General features: G+C 34.1%; 1 protein-coding gene across 1 annotated transcript in view; it reads left to right on the forward strand.

The window, feature by feature from the left end:
- Positions 1-12,673, forward strand: part of Dnah3 (dynein heavy chain 3, axonemal) — a 34,676-nt gene extending 22,003 nt beyond the window's left edge. The window contains exons 39-52 of the mRNA XM_066390305.1: positions 50-257; positions 315-571; positions 836-1,041; positions 1,091-1,989; positions 2,048-2,184; positions 4,386-4,560; positions 4,794-5,208; positions 5,380-5,630; positions 6,201-6,358; positions 8,857-9,016; positions 10,676-10,867; positions 10,925-11,133; positions 11,650-11,860; positions 12,280-12,673. Of these exons, the coding sequence (XP_066246402.1) occupies positions 50-257; positions 315-571; positions 836-1,041; positions 1,091-1,989; positions 2,048-2,184; positions 4,386-4,560; positions 4,794-5,208; positions 5,380-5,630; positions 6,201-6,358; positions 8,857-9,016; positions 10,676-10,867; positions 10,925-11,133; positions 11,650-11,860; positions 12,280-12,576 (3,775 nt within the window). The 3' untranslated portion in view covers positions 12,577-12,673. The remainder of the gene's footprint in view (positions 1-49; positions 258-314; positions 572-835; positions 1,042-1,090; positions 1,990-2,047; positions 2,185-4,385; positions 4,561-4,793; positions 5,209-5,379; positions 5,631-6,200; positions 6,359-8,856; positions 9,017-10,675; positions 10,868-10,924; positions 11,134-11,649; positions 11,861-12,279) is intronic.
- The last annotated feature ends 429 nt before the right edge of the window (positions 12,674-13,102 follow it).

Below are 13,102 nucleotides of genomic sequence, written 5' to 3' on the forward strand. Positions count from 1 at the left end.
GTAGAACGCAGTTTCTTTATCAAGTTCTCCAATTGAAAACTTTTTCCAGGTACATGACGGATCGAGAATTCAACCCAGAACGTATCAAATTGGTATCGACGGCTTGTGAAGGTTTGTGTAAATGGGTGCGTGCTATGGAAGTTTATGATCGTGTGATTAAAATCGTGGCCCCAAAGAAAGCACGACTTGCTGAAGCCGAAGCCGAGTTGGCTTTGCAGATGGACACTTTAAATGAGAAACGGGCACAGTTGCAAGAAGTGAGTTAATTTCCTTAATTACTCTCACAGGGTTCAATTAATAATTGTCGTAATAAGGTATCAGATAAACTTCAAGCACTTAACGATGAATTCGCGGCCGAGACAAAGAAAAAAAAAGAACTGGAAGACGATATTTATATTTGTTCCCAAAAACTGGATAGAGCCGAGAAGTTGATCGAAAGTCTGGGAGGGGAAAAAGCGAGATGGTCGGAAACTGCTGAAATGTTGGGCAATTTGCTTAACAATGTGATAGGAGATGTGTTGTTATCTGCCGGTAATATTGCTTATTTGGGGGCTTTTACTCTCGAGTACAGGTACGGACTACTTTGTGCACAAATTTGGATTTTTTAATTGCTATTCAGTTTTACGTCGGTCATGACTAAAATTGAATTTTGATTAATTTAAAAAGTACTGAACCACATTAAGATTTCACTTAATTAATTCATAAATATTTAAATCGAGAAAATAAAATTTTCAACTTTATTTTTCAATTAATTTATACAGGGTGACTCACAGTTAATTAAAAAAATTACAAACTATTCTTAATTGTTGAGTACGTAATGCATCTCACTTTTCAGGAAAAACCTTATCCAAGAGTGGAACATTTTGACCCTTAATCTAGGTATTCCTTGTTCCGAAAACTTTTCTCTTATCAACACTATGGGTGAACCCATCCTCATCAGGTCATGGAATATAGCTGGCCTTCCAGTGGACAATTACAGTGTCGAGAATGGTATAATCGCAACCACAGCCCGACGGTATCCTTTGATGGTGGATCCTCAAGGTACATTGACGTGGGTCATGCTTTGGTTTTTATGATGACTTCTCTACAGGACAGGCGAACAAATGGGTGAAAAACATGGAGAAAAATAATCGTCTGCAAGTGATCAGACTTACCGACTCAAATTACGTCAAGATTTTAGAAAACGCTATAACATTTGGCACTCCCGTTATTTTGGAAAATATCGCTGAGGATCTAGATGCAGTCCTTGACCCAATTTTATCCAAAAACATTTTCGAACAGCAAGGCGTCTGGTATCTTAAGTTAGGCGACAATGTCTTGGAATACTCCTTCGATTTCCGCTTCTTCATTACGACCAGATTACGTAACCCACACTATTTGCCGGAGATAGCGGTGAAAGTTAGTTTGTTGAATTTTATGATCACGCCGCAAGGACTTCAAGATCAATTGTTGGGGATCGTAGTGGCACGAGAGAGGTCTGAACTTGAAGAAAAGAAAAACGCAATGATCGTCGAAAGCGCTAACAATCAAAAAATGTTAAAAGAAATCGAGGATAAGATCTTGGAGGTGTTGTCTACATCTGAAGGAAATATATTGGAAGACGAAACTGCCATTAAAATATTGTCCTCGAGTAAAGTTTTGTCAGCCGAAATCGAAGAGAAGCAAAAGCTGGCTATTAAAACCGAGCTGGAAATCGACTATGCCAGAAATGAATATGTTCCTGTATCCAAACATTCGTCGGTGCTTTTCTTCTGCATCTCCGAGTTAGCGAACATCGAACCCATGTATCAGTACTCCCTGGGTTGGTTCATTAATTTGTACAATCAGGCCATCACTAATAGCCCCCCCTCTACTATTTTGGAGAAACGACTGAGATACTTGATCAATTATTTTACGAAGAGCATCTACAAGAACGTCTGCCGCTCGTTGTTCGAGAAGGATAAGCTGATTTTTTCTTTTGTGTTAACAGTGGGCATCTTAAAGTCACATGTAAGATTTACGAATATTTCAATTTGTAATTTACACATCATACATTATCACTCAATAGGGTCAAATCGATGAAGATGTATGGGCGTTTTTGGTAACAAGAGGCGTTGTGTTGGATAATCCGTATCCGAATCCCGCTCCTGAATGGTTGTCTGACAAGAGTTGGTCAGAAATAGTGCGAGTGAGCCTTTTAACCGGGTAAGTGGAAAATAATAACAGAGAGAATTTTTGATAAAGACAAAAATATACATATACAGTGGCGGCCACCTATTTAAAAACGATCCAAAATTTAATTTACCTGGAAAACTACATTTTGTAATTTTACATATGATATTTATTTATAAAGGTTAGATATGTACAACACATTTTACCCCAAAACAAACGTCATTTATAAAAGAATTTAACAAAATTTATTTTGTTTTCAAAAAACCAATGGACAACAAATTAAAAACGATTTCTATATTTTAATTTTTACAATAAAAAAGTTAATATTTGGTAGGATAGCCTTTAGCTTCTATCACTGCTAGACATCTTCTTTGCATAGACTCAATTAAATTTTGACAACGACTGACTGGGATGGAATACCAAGCTTCTTGAATACCTTTCACTAACTCGTCCATGTTTTTAAATTGTTTTGGCTGAATCATTTTTTTAAGATCATTCCACAGATTTTCTATAGGGTTAAGGTCTGGACTACATGAGGGCCATTCAATTACATCAACCACGTTTTGCTCAAACCACCTTTTTACTGACCGTGCCGTATGTTTAGGGTCATTGTCTTGCTGATATTTCCAGGTAACGGGCAATTTTTCTTCTGCATATGGCAGCATCACATTTTCTAATATATATTTGTATTTCTCTTGATTCATAATTCCATCTATTTTATAGATTGGTCCAACTCCATACCATGACATGCAGCCCCACATCATGATCGAACCATCCCCATGTTTAACAGTCAATTTTGTGTATCGTGGATTATATTCTTCATTAGGTGGCCTTCGTACGTACGTACGACCATCTGATCCAATGCGATTAAGCTTTGTTTCGTCCGACCAAAGTATATTTTTCCATTGAGCAAGTGTCCAACTCGAATGGTCGCGTGCGAACTGCAATCGGATTTGACGATTCTTTTTTGAGACAAGGGGCTTCTTTCTGGAAACTCTTCCAAATAGTTGAAACTCATTAAGGCGGCGACGAATCGTTCTTACTGATGGCTTTGGATCGTTTTCTGCATACATTTCACGTCTAATATCTACTGCTGTTAAATGGGGCGACTTTTTCGCCATACGTACCACAATTTGGTCTTCTCTTTTCGTTGTTATTCTAGGCCTTTTTTTCCTAGGAACATTTTTAACAGTACCATGGGTTTTATAATGTTTAATAGCATTATACACCATAAACTTGGAACACTTTAGAAGTGATGCAACTTTACTATAAGAATGGCCTTCTCGAATCAAATTTAAAATTATTTGCCTTTTTTCAGAATCACAATTTTTCTTTTTTCCCATAACGTATGTTTTCTTTGAATCATGTACTACTAAGCCAAGACACCAACTAAATAATAAATACCTTCTACACATTGCATTCGACAAATATGGCTAAAATACAGGTAAAAAATAAATCGTTTTTATTTAGTTGTCCAAGATATTTATAAATTGTTTATACTATAGGATACAAAACATTTTTCAATTTTATGTCTTTTTACATATTCAGACTTAAAATGAAGTGATAACAATATTTATGTATAAATAGAAAATATACCATACGTATTATAACATAAAATATTGAAAATTGTATCGTTTTTAATTTGTTGGCCACCACTGTACGTATATTACTTCAAATATCTCCCAGTGAAAATCTAATCTGTAAAATTTTTAAAAGAATATATGAACAAAGCTAAATAATAGCATATCTCGGAGCCTTTCTATATTCTTGAAACACCACAATGATTTGTTATCTATCAACATACACGTGTTCTTTGATAGAATCCCACAAAAGTCATGTAGGGTCATATCTGGAAAGTCTGCTGTCCGATTCACCACGGCAATATGAAAATACACCTCTACAGCTGTGGTTTTCTAGGAAACTGGTACTGTAATAGAATTGCCAAAATATGGCGTTAATAATATTTTTCACTGTTAAATCGCAATATTCTTACCACTTCCTAAAACTGCATGATTCTAAATTGTAAGGGCAACTCTTTATTGTAGCCAAAAAAATTATCGAATCATACTTAAACTGCTAACATAGCAGAAGACGTTAAGAAGCCATGTATTTGTGTCTAATTAATCTAATTATTGATGAACCGATTTATGTCATTATGCACTTCTACATAAGAGTTGCATTTTCATCTTAATACATCTCTACTCCAGTTCAATATAAATTTTCTTACATTACAGCATGAATGGTTTTAAAGAATCTGTTACAAAAAACATAAATAAATGGAAAGAATTCTATGACTGTTCTCATCCAGATACCATGCCATGTCCAGTGCCTTTCCACACCTTGAAAGGTTTGCAACGACTGGTTGCATTGAAGTGCCTGAGACCAGAGAAAATCGTTCCTGCAGTACAGGTATTAAATTCGCTGCAAACTATAATACATTGATAGAGTTACAAAACCATTTAGATGTCATAACTAAGAGCCAAACTATTAGTGTGTTAGTAATTTTAGCAAGAGTATGGCGATTTAATAGCAAGCCATAATTCGAAATGTTATGCTCCCACTATGCTTAACAAATAATTATTAATTTTCGCCTGAATAAGTCAATAAAGTGCTGTAAATTTAATTAACATTTTCATCTTTAGAATTACATCGTAGAAGAAATGGGCCAAGCATATCTAGAACCCCCACAATTCAACCTGGAGGAATTCTACAACGATAGCAATTGCTCCTCCCCTTTGATATTGATCTTGTCTCCTGGTTCCGATCCCATGGCCGACCTTATTAAATTCGCCTCCAACATGGGGATCACAAAAAACAGTGTGATGACGATATCACTAGGGCAGGGCCAAGGTCCCATTGCTGCAAACATGATTGCTACGGGTTTGCAAACTGGCCAGTGGACGGTTTTGCAAAACTGCCACTTGGCGGCCAGTTGGATGCGAGAACTAGACAGAATTTGTGACGAAGTTATATTGCCGGATTTCATCAATCCAACTTTTAGGCTCTGGCTAACTAGTTATCCCAATGAGGATTTTCCGGTGGCGATTTTACAAAAGGGTTTGTTGATTTTTATTTTTATTTATTTGCAAAGTGTTCTATTAAAACTGCAAAATATCTGTTTTCCTCTAAGTGTAACTGTCAACTTTTCAAGTTTCCCAATATTTCATGTTCCGTGTAAAAGTTTCAGTCAGTTCCTGAGATAAAAAAAAAAAATTATTTTAATTTAAGGTGTGAAGATGACCATTGAGGCTCCTAAGGGCCTTAGGCAGAACCTCCTTAGGTCATATCAATCGGATCCGATATCGAACTCAGAGTTTTATGCCGGATGTTCCAACTTGAAACCTTTTCATTGTTTATTATTTTCACTATGTTTCTTTCATGCCCTTGTCCAGGAAAGAAGGAAATTCGGTCCACTGGGTTGGAATATTCCCTACGAATTTAATGATTCGGATCTGCGAATAAGTATAATGCAACTTCAGGTAAGACACTACCATCAATTAAGGAAATATTGTAAATTACTGTCCATTGTCACAAAGGTACTTAATTTAATGATAAAGGATTAAGATTTAGTCGCAGACTCATCAGAGTCATGACACTAACAATAATTGACAATGAACGAACATTTTAATTAAAGTTCATAATTGTTTGTGTTCTTTTTTAAAGTATTCTTATTATAGTATAGATCCAAATATTATGGAATCGCTCACATTGTTTTGAATTTTTTTAAAAACATTTTGAACAAAATTTAGTAGTAACGTGTAACGGGTAAAATAACTGTCATACATCAAGACTGCAAGACTGAACCTTAACATGTGATACATTATCGGATTTAGAAAAGTTTCTCATAGTAGAGTTCATGAAATGAACACCCTGTATATATTTATGCGTCGCTCAATAACCGGTAACATCGTTAATATCACCAATCAATATAGAATTGCTTTTTGCATCTCATTACAAAACTTTGTTCAGGGTGCTCCATTATTTGCCGAGTTAATAAATGAGCGTTTCCATTTTTTTGGGCATATTGTAGAATCAATTTATTTCTATAGATATTCCTCAGTGATTATGCAGACGTGCCATATGAAGCTCTTACATATTTAACAGGAGAATGTAATTATGGAGGTCGAGTAACTGACGATACAGATAGACGACTCCTTAATTCTCTTTTGTCCATATTCTACGATCCAGAAACTGTAAAAACAGAGGGGTAAGTCTGGATATTTATCAAATGGAAAGGGAAAATTAATATGAAAGCGAGAAATATATACAGTGTGTCCGGGTTAAGGATTTAACACTTTCGTAAAACCTTTATTTCTTAATCGATTTTGACGTTTTTTTTTTGTTAATTAGATATTCAAAATGCGCATTCGTCTAGTGGATACGATCTCTCTTTATCCATAATCATAACCAATTACGTGCATTTTTATGGGATCAAATTTCGGAAAATACTATTAGGGCTTTTTTTGGGATAAAAACGAAAACAGATTCTTAATTAGAATGACCTAAAACTTATCTGTTCCGATTTTCATTTTTCTACTGTACAGGATTTTCGAGAAAATCAATAAAACATGTTTTTTTACGTAAACAAATTTTAAAATTGGCAAAAAGATTTATTTTAACAATAATTAACTAAATTTTGATATTTTCAATCAACCCCCCAAATTCTCGTATACATTTTTCAATACGTCGACGATTATTTCTCAGTACTTTACTTAGTTGTTGTGGAGTTATGCTCTGACAAGCTTCTCTACTAGTAATACGAGCACAAAACGTAAGATTTTTTTTATTCCAGAATACAAGTTGTTGAAGAACATTGCAATTTTGTTCTTTCAATTATGCCAAAGTGTTTTAAACATTAGACAGATATTTTTAATTCATTACTTTGCTTCCTTTTTCCTTTGCTACCTGCAATGTATGCGGTATCCACAAGTTAAGTGTGCTGTGAAAACGAACAATATATTGCTATGGTTACGTTAGTACTGTTACTGTTAGGTACTAACTGTTGGTTTGCTGTTCGTAACATAATAAATTTCACAGAAGTAAAAAGTTCGAAAAATGTCTTATTCGCTGCAAGAAAAAGTAGAAATAATAAGATTAGTTGGTGATGGGACGCGTACTTTTCGTGAAGCAGCAAATGAATTTAATCGACGACATCCAGAACGCAATATTAGTCATGTAACAGTCGCAAATATCAACAGACGTTTTGATCGTTATGGGACAATTGTAAAACTACCGGACCAGCAACGTAATCGCGAACCTCAAGCAAACCAAATAATTTTAGATTACTTTAATACCAATCCGCATTCAAGTCTGAGGGATGCTAGCAGAAATTTAAACATTTCTAAAACTCATATCTGGGAATGTTTAAAAAGAAGTGGTAAGAAACCTTTTAAACCAAAATTTCTTCATTCACTTGAAGCTGGAGACCAAAATCTAAGAATGGAGTTCTGTTTATGGCTCCAGAGTATGTATCAAGATGATCCTAACTTTTTAAAAAACATCCTATACACCGATGAAGCTACGTTTACGACAAATGGTGTAGTATCGACACAAAATTGTAGAATATGGAGTGATCAGAACCCGAATTGGATAATCGAATGTAAACGACAATACTCCTCAAAAGTAAACGTTTTCTGTGGTATCTTAAATCAAAAGATTATTGGGCCATATTTTTTCAACGAAAATTTGAATGCTGCTCGTTTCCTGAGGTTCTTACAAAATGAGTTTAGTGACGCACTTGATGAGCTTCCCCTGAGTTATCACTACAATTTACATTTACAACTTGATGGAGCGCCCATTCATAATGCGGTTAATGTGAGAAATTGGTTAAATGATAATTTTCCCAATCGCTGGATCGGACGAAATAGTCCTCTTATTCGTTGGCCACCACGATCTACGGATATCACACCCATGGATTTTTTCGTTTGGGGAACAATAAAAAATAAAGTTTATGCCACAAGACCCCGGACACGAGAAGAGCTTTGTGCGCGTATTAGAGAGACTTGTCAGAGCATAACTCCACAACAACTAAGTAAAGTACTGAGAAATAATCGTCGACGTATTGAAAAATGTATACGAGAATTTGGGGGGTTGATTGAAAATATCAAAATTTAGTTAATTATTGTTAAAATAAATTTTTTTGCCAATTTTAAAATTTGTTTACGTAAAAAACATGTTTTATTGATTTTCTCGAAAATCCTGTACAGTAGAAAAATGAAAATCGGAACAGGTAAGTTTTAGGTCATTCTAATTAAGAATCTGTTTTCGTTTTTATCCCAAAAAAAGCCCTAATAGTATTTTCCGAAATTTGATCCCATAAAAATGCACGTAATTGGTTATGATTATGGATAAAGAGGGATCGTATCCACTAGACGAATGCGCATTTTGAATATCTAATTAACAAAAAAAAAAACGTCAAAATTGATTAAGAAATAAAGGTTTTACGAAAGTGTTAAATCCTTAACCCGGACACACTGTAGATAGATTCAATGACTTTCGTGTTTCCTGCAATGCACATTTTACTCCCAATTTGTTTTCATTACAGCATTCGAAAGTAGCAATTTGTGATTATATTTTATGAATCGAGTTTTTGAATTTTGATAATTTAAATTTTAGTTCCGATGCTAGTGCGCTATAGCTTTACCAGATTCAGAGTAAAATGTACATGAAGCAATTTACTTCTGACTAAAATTAAAATTGCTTTAGGTACTCATTCTCCCCAAGCGGTTTGTACCACATTCCCAAGGATGTAAGTTATGATGGTATAATATCATACATTAAATCGCTGCCTATAACGCCGCAACCTGAAGTGTTTGGTTTGCATGAGAATGCCGATATCATGAAAGATAATCAGGAAACTCAAATTGTATTGTTATTTTTTTTTATTCCTCATCATAAACAAGGGGCCCAAAAAAAGGGAGTGCTGAGTAATAATTCCTCATTTAAAAATATTATGATGAAGCCCATCTTTAATGATGTGAAAGTTAATTTTTAAACAGATATAGGATGTTAAACTTAGCAATTTTGGCTAAGTTTAAAAGACCGTGCTTTTTCCCTTATTACACTGAAAGAAATCACCCATTTTCAACAGCAAGACTACATGTATATTGGGTACACGAAGAAGCATTATCAAATTTAATATTTTACATAGTATTTTTACTTATCTGTAATTGGATACCAGTTTGTATGTCACCATATACTGAATGTTTCGAATAGTGTTAATCGGTTAAGGCTAAAGTAAAGACTAATAGCAACATTAATATGCAATTAATGTCTTTATTTACAGGTATTGATTAAAATGGTACGTTAGATTTACTTAGTACCAGAATGTAAAATCGGGTTTGCTATGCAATCAAAACACGACAAATTTAATTTAACTCAACGATTTAACCATTTATTCAAATATTTACTATAGTGATAAATAAAAAAAATTAAATATTATAATAAGTAAATTATTTTTGGTAATATATCTTCGTATTAAAAAATAAAAAAGAAACACTGTGATCTAAAGACAATCAAAGTAGTCAATAGCTTGCAATGAAAAGACTTATTGTAATTGCATTTCCGTAAATATCAAAATTTCTTTAAAGGTGTTTAAACAACAACTGTTTATTTTGACATCCTGTGTATTTCTTGTAATATTAACTTTCAGATTTTCAAAGTATTTCATATAAAGATTTTCTATCGCAACATTTTTATGTAAAAATACTCTTACTCTGCATCTCACTTTTTTTTCGGAGATCCCGTATCAATTTATGCATAATTACCTATAATTCCAACTTATTGAAAATATTAGTTTGCCACGAAGAGCGATTTTTCTCCTTTGTTATGAATAATGAAGAGTAACAGTGGTCGAATTTGACAAAGGTGAAATTAGATACTCAACATTTGTCAAATTTTAATGAACATGTGCCAAATGTCTATGTGTAAGTTTGACAGAAAAAGTAAAGTCATAAATTCGGCATATACCTAGTAAAATTTAATATTTGTTGAATCTATAACCTCGCTCGTGTGTCAAATTTGGACAGTGTTACATTTTTTACTCAGGACGAAACACCTGTTTTTCATGGCAAATCATCATTTTGTATTAAGTTGGAATAGTGTGTAACAAAAGTCTAAAATGCGCGTATATCTCATAAACTGTTTCTTCGAATTTTATTTGATTTTGTTCATTTGGATGTTGAAGCTCCACACTGTTATCACGCCTACTGTCATTTTGATAGTTGATTTGCGTATTCTAAACGAAATTTCGAAAGAAGTCTGAAAATGAATTTCTCGGTCACCGGAGGTAAAACTCTACGCTCACAAATAAGTCGAAAATCATTGATGCAAACATTTATAAAAGCGCCTTCTTAAGAAGTCATCTAAAACTTCGAAATCAAGTCATTTTCATGTTCACTCATTTCTGACAAGCAAAGTGAAAAACTCATTAGTTAAAGAGATATTGCCAGCACTCAAGACTTTTATTACACACTGCTGTACACACACATACTGTACACTCCATCGTATTTCTTCTATGTTTAAGTTACTTCAAGGCGTTTTGACGACTCAAACGCAATTTACTGAAACTGACCGCGGGGAGGAGGGTCAAGACAAGATGGTAACGGATTTAGCAAATGATATTCTGAGCAAAATTCCTAATATATATGATGTAGAAGAGATAAGCAAAAAATATCCGATCATCTACGAGAATTCGATGAACACAGTTCTGAGACAGGTTTAATTTGAATTGAATTCTGAAAAATGATTACCTGGAAAGGTAATTATTTTTCAGGAATTGATCCGATTTAACAGGCTTATTGTGGTGATAAAAAGGACCCTTGACGAAGTGGTGAAAGCAGTGTCCGGTTTGATGGTGATGTCGTCCGAGCTGGAAGACATCTGCTCCTCCTTAGTGATCGGCAAAGTGCCTTCGGCGTGGATGAAAAAAAGTTACCCCAGTCTAAAGCCTCTGGGTTCATATGTAACGGATCTGATTGCTCGGTAAATATTTGATTTTATTCATGCTTTATTTTTCTCATTCCTAACAGATTTTTAACAATTACAGCTTCAAGGGAAGCGTCTTCTGACGTAAAAATGAAATGTTCCCTTATTAACTTCTTCCTGTACCATCACCTATGTTGAAAATTTCAGATTGGAAAGGGGTCAAGTAGCGCCTTGTTTAAAAGATTCTTTTACTGTCTACTTGGGCATATATTTTGATGCATATAAAATTTTTGTCGGTCCTATTCAATTTGGTAAATTACTTACTCGACAAGTTTTGAGAAAAAAAACATACTTAAATACCTTGATGTCCCTCTTGAAACAATAATTAAGGTTAATTCAGACGTATATCTGTATTTCCTTGAAAACTTAATAATACAAGGTGGCTCGTTTTAAATGGAACGCTTTGTATATCCCCAATAACCCCAGTCAACAGAATTTAATCCGAAATATTTCGAATTCAGTTTAACTTAAATCTATTGGACCAAACTCCACTGGCTTATTCTTATGTTCCAGTCTGAAGTTTTTCGAAAGCTGGATCGCCAGAAATGTCCCAAATGTGTTTTGGCTGTCCGGTTTCTACTTTACACAGTCCTTTTTGACTGGAGTGCTCCAGAACTACTCTCGGAAGATGCGTTTTTCTATCGATTCGATTCATTTCGAATACTACGTTACAAAATTTGAACAAGGCGTTGATGATTCTGCAGAAATAGGAGAATACTGTAAGGTAAGTGGATTTGATCTATACATAAATCGCGTCCTAAGCAAACAAACATTGGTATCATCGCTTTTAAAAAAATCAAAGCGTATTTTAACAAAGTGTCAATTTTTTCCTGCAGCAAATAAAGGAAATTCAGGAATTTAACGTGCTGGTTGATGTAAGTGATGTTGTGTGATGTAAGAAGAATGCATTTGAAAGCATGTTGTAGAAATTTTTTGTTATGGTATTAGGTATTATTTAAATTATTCAAATTTAAACAAAGGTAAGTGGATATAAGTGGTTCAAAAAGATGATGTTTGGTACAATCTCCCCATTAAATAATTTTGTCGCAGGTAAGTAATCATTAGCTTTCCTAATTTGACCAAAATTTTTATGAAATTATTACAATTGCAATGTGATGGTGTTTATTGTATTTTTGTTAACAGGGACTGTTTCTCCAAGGCGCGCGATGGGACCGAAATACTCAACTATTAGCAGAGTCGTTTCCCAAAATTCTCTTCAATGTGGTGCCTATAATATGGTTGAAACCAACTCAGAAAGAGTTCCGCAAGTCTCTGCCTTGCTACAATTGTCCTTTGTACAAAACGAGCGATAGAAGAGGTATTTGGTCTACCACGGGACATTCGACGAATTTTGTCATGTATATCACGTTCAACACCAACTTACCAGAGAGACATTGGATTAACAGGGGGGTAGCCAGCCTGTGCCAGTTAGATGACTGACGTTAATATAAATTTGGTAATTTATACATATGTTGTTTATACAACTTTTTTTTAGCAATATATTATTATATTAATTAAATTTTTATTCCACATTTAGCCTCAATGCATTTCTTCACAATTTTTCATGCTAAAATGTACGCAATAAAATTTTATAATAAAATTCAGGATGACAGCTTAATTAAAATTTGCGCAGATAGCCAAGCGGCGATTAATGCTTTTGTAGGTCTCGTCTAGAACTTTAAATAATATATATCTGTTTCGCAAATTTAACAGTGCCTTTAAAGTAAAGGTGCCTCAAAATGCATTCTCAATGCTTCAGAATCTTTATTGAAAGTAATTTTTAAAAATTCGAAATCGAAAAAAGGTATTACGATTAGTTACTTTTCAAACCTTGAAAGCAGACATCTCGGGAAGTACACTCTTCGACTTATCGACATAACTATACGGGAACATGCAACAAGAAATTAGCTATGGTTAAAATGCAAATCACATAATTTTACTTTAACCATCTGTAGATATCACTCTA

The sequence above is a fragment of the Euwallacea similis genome, chromosome 1 (assembly GCF_039881205.1).
Source record: "Euwallacea similis isolate ESF13 chromosome 1, ESF131.1, whole genome shotgun sequence".
NCBI lineage: Eukaryota > Metazoa > Arthropoda > Insecta > Coleoptera > Curculionidae > Euwallacea > Euwallacea similis.